Here is a 17,111-nt window from a genome sequence, read left to right as displayed (position 1 = left end):
ACAATCCTCAGTTTTAAAATAGTTTAAATGGAATCAAAGATACAATAGAAGAACGCTGAAATATACTATACTTAGTCCTATGTTCTTATGTATTTATCATCATTGTTGGCATCACAGTTCGTTATGAGCCAAAGCCTTCTTCAGAACAATCCTCAGTTTTAAAATAGTTTAAATGGAATCAAAGATACAATAGAAGAACGCTGAAGTATACTATACTTAGCCCTATGTTCTTATGTATTTATCATCATTGTTGGCATCACAGTTCGTTATGAGCCAAAGCCTTCTTCAGAACAATCCTCAGTTTTAAAATAGTTTAAATGGAATCAAAGATACAATAGAAGAACGCTGAAGTATACTATACTTAGTCCTATGTTCTTATGTATTTATCATCATTGTTGGCATCACAGTTCGTTATGAGCCAAAGCCTTCTTCAGAACAATCCTCAGTTTTAAAATAGTTTAAATGGAATCAAAGATACAATAGAAGAACGCTGAAGTATACTATACTTAGTCCTATGTTCTTATGTATTTATCATCATTGTTGGCATCACAGTTCGTTATGAGCCAAAGCCTTCTTCAGAACAATCCTCAGTTTTAAAATAGTTTAAATGGAATCAAAGATACAATAGAAGAACGCTGAAGTATACTATACTTAGTCCTATGTTCTTATGTATTTATCATCATTGTTGGCATCACAGTTCGTTATGAGCCAAAGCCTTCTTCAGAACAATCCTCAGTTTTAAAATAGTTTAAATGGAATCAAAGATACAATAGAAGAACGCTGAAGTATACTATACTTAGTCCTATGTTCTTATGTATTTATCATCATTGTTGGCATCACAGTTCGTTATGAGCCAAAGCCTTCTTCAGAACAATCCTCAGTTTTAAAATAGTTTAAATGGAATCAAAGATACAATAGAATAACGCTGAAGTATACTATACTTAGCCCTATGTTCTTATGTATTTATCATCATTGTTGGCATCACAGTTCGTTATGAGCCAAAGCCTTCTTCAGAACAATCCTCAGTTTTAAAATAGTTTAAATGGAATCAAAGATACAATAGAAGAACGCTGAAGTATACTATACTTAGTCCTATGTTCTTATGTATTTATCATCATTGTTGGCATCACAGTTCGTTATGAGCCAAAGCCTTCTTCAGAACAATCCTCAGTTTTAAAATAGTTTAAATGGAATCAAAGATACAATAGAAGAACGCTGAAGTATACTATACTTAGTCCTATGTTCTTATGTATTTATCATCATTGTTGGCATCACAGTTCGTTATGAGCCAAAGCCTTCTTCAGAACAATCCTCAGTTTTAAAATAGTTTAAATGGAATCAAAGATACAATAGAAGAACGCTGAAGTATACTATACTTAGTCCTATGTTCTTATGTATTTATCATCATTGTTGGCATCACAGTTCGTTATGAGCCAAAGCCTTCTTCAGAACAATCCTCAGTTTTAAAATAGTTTAAATGGAATCAAAGATACAATAGAAGAACGCTGAAGTATACTATACTTAGCCCTATGTTCTTATGTATTTATCATCATTGTTGGCATCACAGTTCGTTATGAGCCAAAGCCTTCTTCAGAACAATCCTCAGTTTTAAAATAGTTTAAATGGAATCAAAGATACAATAGAAGAACGCTGAAGTATACTATACTTAGTCCTATGTTCTTATGTATTTATCATCATTGTTGGCATCACAGTTCGTTATGAGCCAAAGCCTTCTTCAGAACAATCCTCAGTTTTAAAATAGTTTAAATGGAATCAAAGATACAATAGAAGAACGCTGAAGTATACTATACTTAGTCCTATGTTCTTATGTATTTATCATCATTGTTGGCATCACAGTTCGTTATGAGCCACAGCCTTCTTCAGAACAATCCTCAGTTTTAAAATAGTTTAAATGGAATCAAAGATACAATAGAAGAACGCTGAAGTATACTATACTTAGTCCTATGTTCTTATGTATTTATCATCATTGTTGGCATCACAGTTCGTTATGAGCCAAAGCCTTCTTCAGAACAATCCTCAGTTTTAAAATAGTTTAAATGGAATCAAAGATACAATAGAAGAACGCTGAAGTATACTATACTTAGTCCTATGTTCTTATGTATTTATCATCATTGTTGGCATCACAGTTCGTTATGAGCCAAAGCCTTCTTCAGAACAATCCTCAGTTTTAAAATAGTTTAAATGGAATCAAAGATACAATAGAAGAACGCTGAAGTATACTATACTTAGTCCTATGTTCTTATGTATTTATCATCATTGTTGGCATCACAGTTCGTTATGAGCCAAAGCCTTCTTCAGAACAATCCTCAGTTTTAAAATAGTTTAAATGGAATCAAAGATACAATAGAAGAAGGCTGAAGTATACTATACTTAGTCCTATGTTCTTATGTATTTATCATCATTGTTGGCATCACAGTTCGTTATGAGCCAAAGCCTTCTTCAGAACAATCCTCAGTTTTAAAATAGTTTAAATGGAATCAAAGATACAATAGAAGAACGCTGAAGTATACTATACTTAGCCCTATGTTCTTATGTATTTATCATCATTGTTGGCATCACAGTTCGTTATGAGCCAAAGCCTTCTTCAGAACAATCCTCAGTTTTAAAATAGTTTAAATGGAATCAAAGATACAATAGAAGAACGCTGAAGTATACTATACTTAGTCCTATGTTCTTATGTATTTATCATCATTGTTGGCATCACAGTTCGTTATGAGCCACAGCCTTCTTCAGAACAATCCTCAGTTTTAAAATAGTTTAAATGGAATCAAAGATACAATAGAAGAACGCTGAAGTATACTATACTTAGTCCTATGTTCTTATGTATTTATCATCATTGTTGGCATCACAGTTCGTTATGAGCCAAAGCCTTCTTCAGAACAATCCTCAGTTTTAAAATAGTTTAAATGGAATCAAAGATACAATAGAAGAACGCTGAAGTATACTATACTTAGCCCTATGTTCTTATGTATTTATCATCATTGTTGGCATCACAGTTCGTTATGAGCCAAAGCCTTCTTCAGAACAATCCTCAGTTTTAAAATAGTTTAAATGGAATCAAAGATACAATAGAAGAACGCTGAAGTATACGATACTTAGTCCTATGTTCTTATGTATTTATCATCATTGTTGGCATCACAGTTCGTTATGAGCCAAAGCCTTCTTCAGAACAATCCTCAGTTTTAAAATAGTTTAAATGGAATCAAAGATACAATAGAAGAACGCTGAAGTATACTATACTTAGTCCTATGTTCTTATGTATTTATCATCATTGTTGGCATCACAGTTCGTTATGAGCCACAGCCTTCTTCAGAACAATCCTCAGTTTTAAAATAGTTTAAATGGAATCAAAGATACAATAGAAGAACGCTGAAGTATACTATACTTAGCCCTATGTTCTTATGTATTTATCATCATTGTTGGCATCACAGTTCGTTATGAGCCAAAGCCTTCTTCAGAACAATCCTCAGTTTTAAAATAGTTTAAATGGAATCAAAGATACAATAGAAGAACGCTGAAGTATACTATACTTAGTCCTATGTTCTTATGTATTTATCATCATTGTTGGCATCACAGTTCGTTATGAGCCAAAGCCTTCTTCAGAACAATCCTCAGTTTTAAAATAGTTTAAATGGAATCAAAGATACAATAGAAGAACGCTGAAGTATACTATACTTAGTCCTATGTTCTTATGTATTTATCATCATTGTTGGCATCACAGTTCGTTATGAGCCAAAGCCTTCTTCAGAACAATCCTCAGTTTTAAAATAGTTTAAATGGAATCAAAGATACAATAGAAGAACGCTGAAGTATACTATACTTAGTCCTATGTTCTTATGTATTTATCATCATTGTTGGCATCACAGTTCGTTATGAGCCAAAGCCTTCTTCAGAACAATCCTCAGTTTTAAAATAGTTTAAATGGAATCAAAGATACAATAGAAGAACGCTGAAGTATACTATACTTAGTCCTATGTTCTTATGTATTTATCATCATTGTTGGCATCACAGTTCGTTATGAGCCAAAGCCTTCTTCAGAACAATCCTCAGTTTTAAAATAGTTTAAATGGAATCAAAGATACAATAGAAGAACGCTGAAGTATACTATACTTAGTCCTATGTTCTTATGTATTTATCATCATTGTTGGCATCACAGTTCGTTATGAGCCACAGCCTTCTTCAGAACAATCCTCAGTTTTAAAATAGTTTAAATGGAATCAAAGATACAATAGAAGAACGCTGAAGTATACTATACTTAGTCCTATGTTCTTATGTATTTATCATCATTGTTGGCATCACAGTTCGTTATGAGCCAAAGCCTTCTTCAGAACAATCCTCAGTTTTAAAATAGTTTAAATGGAATCAAAGATACAATAGAAGAACGCTGAAGTATACTATACTTAGTCCTATGTTCTTATGTATTTATCATCATTGTTGGCATCACAGTTCGTTATGAGCCAAAGCCTTCTTCAGAACAATCCTCAGTTTTAAAATAGTTTAAATGGAATCAAAGATACAATAGAAGAACGCTGAAGTATACTATACTTAGTCCTATGTTCTTATGTATTTATCATCATTGTTGGCATCACAGTTCGTTATGAGCCAAAGCCTTCTTCAGAACAATCCTCAGTTTTAAAATAGTTTAAATGGAATCAAAGATACAATAGAAGAACGCTGAAGTATACTATACTTAGTCCTATGTTCTTATGTATTTATCATCATTGTTGGCATCACAGTTCGTTATGAGCCACAGCCTTCTTCAGAACAATCCTCAGTTTTAAAATAGTTTAAATGGAATCAAAGATACAATAGAAGAACGCTGAAGTATACTATACTTAGTCCTATGTTCTTATGTATTTATCATCATTGTTGGCATCACAGTTCGTTATGAGCCAAAGCCTTCTTCAGAACAATCCTCAGTTTTAAAATAGTTTAAATGGAATCAAAGATACAATAGAAGAACGCTGAAGTATACTATACTTAGTCCTATGTTCTTATGTATTTATCATCATTGTTGGCATCACAGTTCGTTATGAGCCAAAGCCTTCTTCAGAACAATCCTCAGTTTTAAAATAGTTTAAATGGAATCAAAGATACAATAGAAGAACGCTGAAGTATACTATACTTAGTCCTATGTTCTTATGTATTTATCATCATTGTTGGCATCACAGTTCGTTATGAGCCAAAGCCTTCTTCAGAACAATCCTCAGTTTTAAAATAGTTTAAATGGAATCAAAGATACAATAGAAGAACGCTGAAGTATACTATACTTAGTCCTATGTTCTTATGTATTTATCATCATTGTTGGCATCACAGTTCGTTATGAGCCAAAGCCTTCTTCAGAACAATCCTCAGTTTTAAAATAGTTTAAATGGAATCAAAGATACAATAGAAGAACGCTGAAGTATACTATACTTAGCCCTATGTTCTTATGTATTTATCATCATTGTTGGCATCACAGTTCGTTATGAGCCAAAGCCTTCTTCAGAACAATCCTCAGTTTTAAAATAGTTTAAATGGAATCAAAGATACAATAGAAGAACGCTGAAGTATACTATACTTAGTCCTATGTTCTTATGTATTTATCATCATTGTTGGCATCACAGTTCGTTATGAGCCAAAGCCTTCTTCAGAACAATCCTCAGTTTTAAAATAGTTTAAATGGAATCAAAGATACAATAGAAGAACGCTGAAGTATACTATACTTAGTCCTATGTTCTTATGTATTTATCATCATTGTTGGCATCACAGTTCGTTATGAGCCAAAGCCTTCTTCAGAACAATCCTCAGTTTTAAAATAGTTTAAATGGAATCAAAGATACAATAGAAGAACGCTGAAGTATACTATACTTAGTCCTATGTTCTTATGTATTTATCATCATTGTTGGCATCACAGTTCGTTATGAGCCAAAGCCTTCTTCAGAACAATCCTCAGTTTTAAAATAGTTTAAATGGAATCAAAGATACAATAGAAGAACGCTGAAGTATACTATACTTAGTCCTATGTTCTTATGTATTTATCATCATTGTTGGCATCACAGTTCGTTATGAGCCAAAGCCTTCTTCAGAACAATCCTCAGTTTTAAAATAGTTTAAATGGAATCAAAGATACAATAGAAGAACGCTGAAGTATACTATACTTAGCCCTATGTTCTTATGTATTTATCATCATTGTTGGCATCACAGTTCGTTATGAGCCAAAGCCTTCTTCAGAACAATCCTCAGTTTTAAAATAGTTTAAATGGAATCAAAGATACAATAGAAGAACGCTGAAGTATACTATACTTAGTCCTATGTTCTTATGTATTTATCATCATTGTTGGCATCACAGTTCGTTATGAGCCAAAGCCTTCTTCAGAACAATCCTCAGTTTTAAAATAGTTTAAATGGAATCAAAGATACAATAGAAGAACGCTGAAGTATACTATACTTAGTCCTATGTTCTTATGTATTTATCATCATTGTTGGCATCACAGTTCGTTATGAGCCAAAGCCTTCTTCAGAACAATCCTCAGTTTTAAAATAGTTTAAATGGAATCAAAGATACAATAGAAGAACGCTGAAGTATACTATACTTAGTCCTATGTTCTTATGTATTTATCATCATTGTTGGCATCACAGTTCGTTATGAGCCAAAGCCTTCTTCAGAACAATCCTCAGTTTTAAAATAGTTTAAATGGAATCAAAGATACAATAGAAGAACGCTGAAGTATACTATACTTAGCCCTATGTTCTTATGTATTTATCATCATTGTTGGCATCACAGTTCGTTATGAGCCAAAGCCTTCTTCAGAACAATCCTCAGTTTTAAAATAGTTTAAATGGAATCAAAGATACAATAGAAGAACGCTGAAGTATACTATACTTAGTCCTATGTTCTTATGTATTTATCATCATTGTTGGCATCACAGTTCGTTATGAGCCAAAGCCTTCTTCAGAACAATCCTCAGTTTTAAAATAGTTTAAATGGAATCAAAGATACAATAGAAGAACGCTGAAGTATACTATACTTAGTCCTATGTTCTTATGTATTTATCATCATTGTTGGCATCACAGTTCGTTATGAGCCACAGCCTTCTTCAGAACAATCCTCAGTTTTAAAATAGTTTAAATGGAATCAAAGATACAATAGAAGAACGCTGAAGTATACTATACTTAGTCCTATGTTCTTATGTATTTATCATCATTGTTGGCATCACAGTTCGTTATGAGCCAAAGCCTTCTTCAGAACAATCCTCAGTTTTAAAATAGTTTAAATGGAATCAAAGATACAATAGAAGAACGCTGAAGTATACTATACTTAGTCCTATGTTCTTATGTATTTATCATCATTGTTGGCATCACAGTTCGTTATGAGCCAAAGCCTTCTTCAGAACAATCCTCAGTTTTAAAATAGTTTAAATGGAATCAAAGATACAATAGAAGAACGCTGAAGTATACTATACTTAGTCCTATGTTCTTATGTATTTATCATCATTGTTGGCATCACAGTTCGTTATGAGCCAAAGCCTTCTTCAGAACAATCCTCAGTTTTAAAATAGTTTAAATGGAATCAAAGATACAATAGAAGAAGGCTGAAGTATACTATACTTAGTCCTATGTTCTTATGTATTTATCATCATTGTTGGCATCACAGTTCGTTATGAGCCAAAGCCTTCTTCAGAACAATCCTCAGTTTTAAAATAGTTTAAATGGAATCAAAGATACAATAGAAGAACGCTGAAGTATACTATACTTAGCCCTATGTTCTTATGTATTTATCATCATTGTTGGCATCACAGTTCGTTATGAGCCAAAGCCTTCTTCAGAACAATCCTCAGTTTTAAAATAGTTTAAATGGAATCAAAGATACAATAGAAGAACGCTGAAGTATACTATACTTAGTCCTATGTTCTTATGTATTTATCATCATTGTTGGCATCACAGTTCGTTATGAGCCACAGCCTTCTTCAGAACAATCCTCAGTTTTAAAATAGTTTAAATGGAATCAAAGATACAATAGAAGAACGCTGAAGTATACTATACTTAGTCCTATGTTCTTATGTATTTATCATCATTGTTGGCATCACAGTTCGTTATGAGCCAAAGCCTTCTTCAGAACAATCCTCAGTTTTAAAATAGTTTAAATGGAATCAAAGATACAATAGAAGAACGCTGAAGTATACTATACTTAGTCCTATGTTCTTATGTATTTATCATCATTGTTGGCATCACAGTTCGTTATGAGCCAAAGCCTTCTTCAGAACAATCCTCAGTTTTAAAATAGTTTAAATGGAATCAAAGATACAATAGAAGAACGCTGAAGTATACTATACTTAGTCCTATGTTCTTATGTATTTATCATCATTGTTGGCATCACAGTTCGTTATGAGCCAAAGCCTTCTTCAGAACAATCCTCAGTTTTAAAATAGTTTAAATGGAATCAAAGATACAATAGAAAAACGCTGAAGTATACTATACTTAGTCCTATGTTCTTATGTATTTATCATCATTGTTGGCATGACAGTTCGTTATGAGCCAAAGCCTTCTTCAGAACAATCCTCAGTTTTAAAATAGTTTAAATGGAATCAAAGATACAATAGAAGAACGCTGAAGTATACTATACTTAGTCCTATGTTCTTATGTATTTATCATCATTGTTGGCATCACAGTTCGTTATGAGCCAAAGCCTTCTTCAGAACAATCCTCAGTTTTAAAATAGTTTAAATGGAATCAAAGATACAATAGAAGAACGCTGAAGTATACTATACTTAGTCCTATGTTCTTATGTATTTATCATCATTGTTGGCATCACAGTTCGTTATGAGCCAAAGCCTTCTTCAGAACAATCCTCAGTTTTAAAATAGTTTAAATGGAATGAAAGATACAATAGAAGAACGCTGAAGTATACTATACTTAGTCCTATGTTCTTATGTATTTATCATCATTGTTGGCATCACAGTTCGTTATGAGCCACAGCCTTCTTCAGAACAATCCTCAGTTTTAAAATAGTTTAAATGGAATCAAAGATACAATAGAAGAACGCTGAAGTATACTATACTTAGTCCTATGTTCTTATGTATTTATCATCATTGTTGGCATCACAGTTCGTTATGAGCCACAGCCTTCTTCAGAACAATCCTCAGTTTTAAAATAGTTTAAATGGAATCAAAGATACAATAGAAGAACGCTGAAGTATACTATACTTAGTCCTATGTTCTTATGTATTTATCATCATTGTTGGCATCACAGTTCGTTATGAGCCAAAGCCTTCTTCAGAACAATCCTCAGTTTTAAAATAGTTTAAATGGAATCAAAGATACAATAGAAGAACGCTGAAGTATACTATACTTAGTCCTATGTTCTTATGTATTTATCATCATTGTTGGCATCACAGTTCGTTATGAGCCAAAGCCTTCTTCAGAACAATCCTCAGTTTTAAAATAGTTTAAATGGAATCAAAGATACAATAGAAGAACGCTGAAGTATACTATACTTAGTCCTATGTTCTTATGTATTTATCATCATTGTTGGCATCACAGTTCGTTATGAGCCACAGCCTTCTTCAGAACAATCCTCAGTTTTAAAATAGTTTAAATGGAATCAAAGATACAATAGAAGAACGCTGAAGTATACTATACTTAGTCCTATGTTCTTATGTATTTATCATCATTGTTGGCATCACAGTTCGTTATGAGCCACAGCCTTCTTCAGAACAATCCTCAGTTTTAAAATAGTTTAAATGGAATCAAAGATACAATAGAAGAACGCTGAAGTATACTATACTTAGTCCTATGTTCTTATGTATTTATCATCATTGTTGGCATCACAGTTCGTTATGAGCCAAAGCCTTCTTCAGAACAATCCTCAGTTTTAAAATAGTTTAAATGGAATCAAAGATACAATAGAAGAACGCTGAAGTATACTATACTTAGTCCTATGTTCTTATGTATTTATCATCATTGTTGGCATCACAGTTCGTTATGAGCCAAAGCCTTCTTCAGAACAATCCTCAGTTTTAAAATAGTTTAAATGGAATCAAAGATACAATAGAAGAACGCTGAAGTATACTATACTTAGTCCTATGTTCTTATGTATTTATCATCATTGTTGGCATCACAGTTCGTTATGAGCCAAAGCCTTCTTCAGAACAATCCTCAGTTTTAAAATAGTTTAAATGGAATCAAAGATACAATAGAAGAACGCTGAAGTATACTATACTTAGTCCTATGTTCTTATGTATTTATCATCATTGTTGGCATCACAGTTCGTTATGAGCCACAGCCTTCTTCAGAACAATCCTCAGTTTTAAAATAGTTTAAATGGAATCAAAGATACAATAGAAGAACGCTGAAGTATACTATACTTAGTCCTATGTTCTTATGTATTTATCATCATTGTTGGCATCACAGTTCGTTATGAGCCACAGCCTTCTTCAGAACAATCCTCAGTTTTAAAATAGTTTAAATGGAATCAAAGATACAATAGAAGAACGCTGAAGTATACTATACTTAGTCCTATGTTCTTATGTATTTATCATCATTGTTGGCATCACAGTTCGTTATGAGCCAAAGCCTTCTTCAGAACAATCCTCCATTGATCCCTTTCTCTGGCAACTCGTCTCCATGCTCTAATTTCAATAGATGATGTAAGTTGTCCTCTAGATTGTCTTGATACCAATTCTCGGTCTTCGGTCAAAAACTTTTCTGACATTGAACTTTCCTCTCTCCGAATTTCGTGCCCTATCCGACTAAGGCGTCCTACCTTAATGAATTTTACAAAGACAGGTTCCCCGTAACCTCTATACAATTCAAAGTTATAACGCCTGCTCAAACCTTGCTCTTTTCTTCTTCTTTAAGTACCGTGCCCAAATTTTAAGCGTGAAATCTTCCATGACAATTTGCCTGTAGCGTTCTAGATCCTGCGCGGCATGTAATGTTTGATCTGCTGATAAGCCAGTTCATTGACGAAGGTTTCGGAGCCATGAATATTTTTTCCTACCAATTCCTTCTTTTTCCGTCGATCTTTCCATTGAGTATTAACTGCAGTATCCTGTATCTGCTACTTCTCATTATATGCTCCAATTGAAGTATTCACTTTTTTATCATCTTCATTAAGTCTGTCTTCTTCTTTACGTGCCATCTCCGCGACGAAGGTTGGCAATCATCATCGCTATTCTCACTTTCGACACTACAGCCCGAAAGAGTTCAGTTGAGCTGCATCCAAACCATTCTCTGAGATTTCTCAACCAGGACATTTTTCTCCTTCCTATGCTGCGCCTTCCTTGAATCTTTCCTTGCATAATTAATTTTAGGAGTTCATATCTGTCACCACGTGTTATATGACCCAAGTATTGAAGTTTTCTTATTTTGATGGAATCCAGTATCTCCCTGCTGTTCTGTATTCTCCTTAGTACTTTCATCCATCCAATGGCACTACAGCCCAAATCGAGCCTTGGCCTCCTTCAACAAGCTTCTCCAATCATTTCGATTTACCGCTGTTCTTTTCCATGAACGCGTTCCCAGGAAGTTCCTGGCATCCTCATCGACTTCGTCTTCCCATCTCTTTTTAGGTCTTCCAACAGGTCTTCTTCCCTGCATTCTTGCATTCAGCAATTTTCTGGGGATTCTATTCTCATGCATCCGGACCACGTGCCATGCCCACCGTAATATCTGCAGTTTAGTATATTGTGCTAGAGTTGGTTCGCTATATTGCTCGTATATTTCTCTATTATACCTAATTCGCCAGTTGTTATTTTCACTTATTGGGCCCAGTATCCTACGTAACACTTTTCTTTCAAACACATCTAATGCATTGGCAGATTTCTGTGTCACCACCCATGTTTCGCAGCCATAACTTACTATGGGCCTGATTATTGTTTTATATACCCGGAGTTTTGTCTTCCGGTGTACGTCTCGCGATTTGAATATGTGGCCCATCGCGAAATAGGTTTTATTTGCCAGCACAAGCCTTCTATTTATTTCCGGTTCTTCTTCATTGCTTGCAACCAGATCCATTCCTAGGTACGTGAATCTATTCACATGTTCTATATCGTCAATAAAGTGTTGTTGCGCCGGTCTATTTGATCTGGTTTGTATCAGTAGTTTTGTTTTATTTGTATTTAATGCTAGCTCTACTGCTTCTGCACTCTGTTTCAACTCAACGTAGGTTTCTTCCGCTGCATTCATTGTTCTGCTCATTATGTTTATATCATCTGCGTATGCTGCTAATTGGGTAGATTTGTTTGTAAGTATGTTATTTCCGCTCACCGTCAACCGTCTAATTACATATTCAAGAACAAGATTAAAAAGCGTTGGAGCCATCCGTCGCCTTGTTTCAGTCCTTGCGTTATCGTAAACGCATCAGTGATCTGTCCTAGAATACATACCTGTGCTTCTGTTTCTGTCATTGTCATTTGCACTATTCGTATTAATTTTGATGGTATGCCAAATTCTTCCAATATATTAGGTAGAATTGTTCTATCTATTGAATCATAGGCTTGTTTAAAATCTACAAAGAGATTGTAAACGTCCATGTCATATTCCCATGCTTTGGCTAGTATTTGTTTAACTGTAAATAGTTGGTCAATGGTAGATCTATTTTGCCTAAACCCTGCTTGATATTCCCCGATGATTTTTTCCGTGAGAGGTTGAAGTCTTCGATTAAGGATGTTTGTGAATATTTTGTATCCCGAACAAAGTAAAGAGATGCCTCTATAATTCTGACACAACAGTTTGTCCCCTTTTTTATGAATAGGGCAGATTATACTTTTCTTCCATTGTTGGGGGATTTCTTCTTCTATCCATATCTCTCGTATTAGCTGGTACATCTGTTGTGTCAAATTCCTTCCTCCTTGCTTGAGTAGTTCTGCCGGTATTTGATCTATTCCCGGTGCTTTATGGCTTTTTTGTATGGTCTGTATGCTTTTTTGGGGGTCTAGTTAATTCATTTTCTTCTCCATCTTCCCCCAGCTCTTGTTGTTGTACCTCCTGCCGTGCCTGCTGCTGCCTCTGCTGTTGTAATGGTGGTTGTGCCCCTTTGTTCAATACTTCCTTAAAATATGTCATCCAGGTTATCTTAATTTCGTCCATATCGCTAATGATTTCACCCTTCTTATTTTTGCAGAGGCTAGTCTTCGGTTTGTATCCCTGTCTTAAATGTTTAATAAGTTGGTATGCACTACGTGTTTCGTTTTCTTTAAACTCCCTCTCTATGTTTAGTATCCGTTGGTTTTCGTACTTTCTCATTTTCTGCCTGCACAGTTTATCTGCTCTTCGTCTTTTGTTCTCAAATTCTGTTTTTCTCTCTCTAGTACGTCTGAGTATGTAATTCTTATGTGCTTCATTTCTTTCCTGTATAGCTTGTTTGCATTCTTCATCGAACCATGTTTCTTCTCTCCGTTGTGTCTTTGTTCCTAGGACTTCTTTCGCTGTGTTTAGTATGATACTGCTTATGGTGTTCCATTGATTTTCTATTGTGGAGTCTGCTCTATTTTCTTCTAGTAATTTTTCATCCACTGTTCTCTCAAATCTTTCTTGTACCTCAGGGACTTTTAGGTTATCTAAGTTTAGTTTTTCTTATTTTGGATATTTTTCCTTTACCTGTCGACTGATTTTGCATCTAAACCGTGTCTGCACTAGTAGATGGTCTGAGTCACAGCTTGCGCCACGTCTGCTCCTTAGTACTTCCTCATTGGTTATTCTGTCTGTCCAGGAGATTCTCAGCATTCTTCGATACGTCCACATCTCAAATGCTTCCAATCTATTGAGGCATTGTTTATTGAGAGTCCATGTCTCCACACCATACTGTGACGATAGTCTGTGATGATAATATAATTTTATCGTCTAGAGTACGCCAATGAATTAAGTAAAACGTGTTTTTGTACCGTCTTGGACGATATAAAAGTCGTCGGATAGAAAAGCCTAGTTGATGATTATTCTTGGAGCGTTGATCGAAGAATAATAAACAACAGCGAGGTATAAGAGGTGAGTTTATGTAGGTAGTATTTCCCGACCATTTTCCGCTGTCGTTTTGGCGAGCTGAGCGAATCCGACAGTTTTCCTCGTACCTATCCTTTTACCTATTATTATACGAGCGGTGATCGTATATCCCTAATATGTCTTTTCATCTGTCGAGCTGAGCGAGATTCCCTTTCTTCCCTTTCCTTATACATTTGTGTCGTATTAATAAAAGCAATTCCTATTTCACGCGATCGTCAAAATCATTCATTCATGTACAAAATATCGTCACATCGGCCCGAACAGAAAGCTCGATGCGTAGATTATAAATATATTTTATTAAAGAAATTAACGAGTAATTAAGGCTAATTATCTTATCTTTTGTATGTTTTGATTCCAAATAAAAATTTCTTAAAGAGCGAACTCTTTTCTTCGACTGATTTAGTTACCTGGAGCAACAACGCAACGACCTCGGTACGAGTCACCTTCGCATTGACCTACTCTGTTTAAAACTTCTCTATTTGAAATGCGTTGAACCAACATAGGCGTAACCAGGATGATCCTAAGGGGGGAGGTTACAACTACTGGAAGGTCTATTAGGGCTATGGTGTTAAGCGTATAGAGCTCAAAGTACATACCAATGGGGGGGGAGGGGGCTTACAACCCCCAAAACCCCCCCTGGTTACGCCTATGTGAACCAACGATATTCTGAGCATCATGTTAACCTTCATGATCCAGTTTCACATCCAGTATGTAGTAATACAGGATATTCTGTATTAGATTGCTCTGATAGATTGCTCTTTTATTTCTTCATATATTTTTCTTTGGATTTTGCGCTCAAAAAAAGTAGTTCTTGATCCTTCTGTGTAATGGACCAAGTTTCTGCTCCTCCATATGTTGTTGAAAAATACAAATAGTAAAAAAATATTAAGAAAAAAACAGCTTTACCTCGTAATTACACCAGGACCATTAGTGGCCCATGCATTTCCATCAAAAGACTGTCTCAAATCTTCAAGGCACTGTTCAGCCAGTTCGTGTCCAATTCCATCCGGGGAAAAACTTAAAGCTGCAGAACCCAAATCAACATCAGCTTCGACTCCAGCAAAACTAAGTGGAAGATCTTGAATGGGTTTTAAATGTACTACATCGAGATCGAAATAATATCCACCATATTTCCAGAGAGATAGAAATCTGTAAAATAAAAATTATATACAGAGTGTCCCAAAAGTAGTGGAACGGTCGAATATTTTGCGAAATAAACATCGGATCGAAAAACTGAAAAATACGTGTTCAATCATTTTCAAAAATCTATCCAATGACACCAAACACCAACCCCCACTACACCCCCTGGAGGTGGGGTGGGGGGTAACTTTAAAATCTCAAATGGAAACCCCTAGTTTTTCGTGCAGATTTGGATTCGTTACGTAAAAGTAAGCAACTTTTATTCAAGACATTTTTTTGAACTGTGGATAGATGGCGCTATAATTGGGAAAAACGATTTATCCTGATACCATAGGTAAATTATACAAACGGTCCAATATCTCGAGAAATACACTTCCAAATGAGAAACCGAAAAAAAAAAGTTTTTAATACTTTTCGAAAACCTATCGAATAACACTAAACATGACCCTCCAACCTACCCCCTGGAGGTGGGGTGGGGGGTAACTTTAAAATCTTAAATAGCAACCCCCACTTTTTATTACAGATTCGGATTCGTAATGAAAAATTAAGCAACATTTATTCGAAACATTTTTTAGAATTGTTGATAGATGGCGCTTTAATTGGAAAAATATAATTTATCAGCGCCATCTATCAGCAATTTTAAAAAATGTTTCGAATAAATGTTGTTTAATTTTTCACGACGAATTCGAATCTGCAATAAAAAGTGGGGGTTGCTATTTAAGATTTTAAATTTACCCCCCACCCCATTTCCAGGGGGTGGGTTAGAGGGTCATGTTTGGTGTTTATCGATAGGTTTTCAAAAACTATTAAAAACCTCTTTTTTGGTTTCTCATTTGGAAGTGTATTTCTCGAGATATTAGACCGTTTCTATAATTTACCTATGGTATCAGGAAAAATCGTTTTTTCCAATTGAAGCGCCATCTATCCACAGTTCGAAAAAATGTCTTGAATAAAAGTTGTTTACTTTTACGTAACGAATCCAAATCTGCAAGAAAAACTAGGGGTTTCCATTTGAGATTTTAAAGTTACCCCCCACCCCACCTTCAGGGGGTGTAGTGGGGGTTGGTGTTTGGTGTCATTGGATAGATTTTTGAAAATGATTAAACACATATTTTTCAGTTTTTCGATCCGATGTTTAGTTCGCGAAATATTCGACCGTTCCACTACTTTTGGGACACCCTATATAATAGGGAACTTGCACATTTTTTTTTGATTAGATAATAATGTTCAGTTTTGTTTAAAAATGAGATTTCCAAAATTTCACGCTTCAAAAACTCGTAATAACTTAGAAATACATATTTAAAGTCTTCAGCGGTATAAAATAGTTCAAACGGCACGTGACGTCACATAGTTTTGCATTAGTTTTTATTATGGTTATATTTCGCTGTGTCTAGGTACACGATAACGTGTACGCAAATAAAAAAGTTAGGTAGACGCGAATTAAACTTCATCAAGCCAGTGACGTCATTATTTAGCTTGCGCAGTGACTATATATTTTGGTACATGCTATTTTGATATGTTTAGTGTTTGTTTGATAGAAACATATTTGTTAAGAGAAGGGAAGCAGAACTATTCAGATGTTTCAAACTTAATTGTAATAAATCAATGTATAATATAAAAGTATATATTTAGGTTAGCAAAATAATTATATGTATTTAGTTTACATGACATGTAGGTACAAAATATTGTTAAAATAATTTTTATACGTAAGTGAATTATTATAATCAACTATTCTAAATGCAAAATAAGCCACAATTTAACTAAAAAAAAAATATTTTATTAACGTTTAGACGTCCAAATCGGATGTCATTGTCAAAATACAAAAATTAGTCAGATTAAATAAATTATTAGAAAAAATTTTTTACTAAGCAACAACATTTTTGTTTAATTTAATAATATTTTGTATTTTGACAACGACATCCGGTTTAGAAGTCGAAACGTTAATAAAATCAATTTTTTAGTTAAATTGTG

The 17,111-nt window shown here is 34.3% G+C and overlaps 2 protein-coding genes across 9 annotated transcripts in view; one reads left to right on the top strand and one right to left on the bottom strand.

Moving 5' to 3' along the window:
• Nucleotides 1-17,111, top strand: part of LOC114335305 (pancreatic lipase-related protein 3-like) — a 593,140-nt gene that overhangs the window by 389,001 nt on the left and 187,028 nt on the right. The window lies entirely within an intron of this gene.
• LOC114335297 (lactosylceramide 4-alpha-galactosyltransferase) overlaps nucleotides 1-17,111 on the bottom strand; it is a 152,042-nt gene that overhangs the window by 23,413 nt on the left and 111,518 nt on the right. For all 7 annotated transcript variants that reach the window (XM_050646041.1, XM_050646040.1, XM_028285512.2 and 4 more), the window contains exon 3: nucleotides 14,907-15,149. In XM_050646041.1, coding sequence (XP_050501998.1) covers nucleotides 14,907-15,149 — 243 coding nt within the window. The remainder of the gene's footprint in view (nucleotides 1-14,906; nucleotides 15,150-17,111) is intronic.

This window comes from Diabrotica virgifera, chromosome 3 (assembly GCF_917563875.1).
Source record: "Diabrotica virgifera virgifera chromosome 3, PGI_DIABVI_V3a".
Lineage (NCBI taxonomy): Eukaryota > Metazoa > Arthropoda > Insecta > Coleoptera > Chrysomelidae > Diabrotica > Diabrotica virgifera.
Note: the sequence above shows the minus strand (reverse complement) of the source record. Positions and strands in the feature narration are given on the sequence as shown.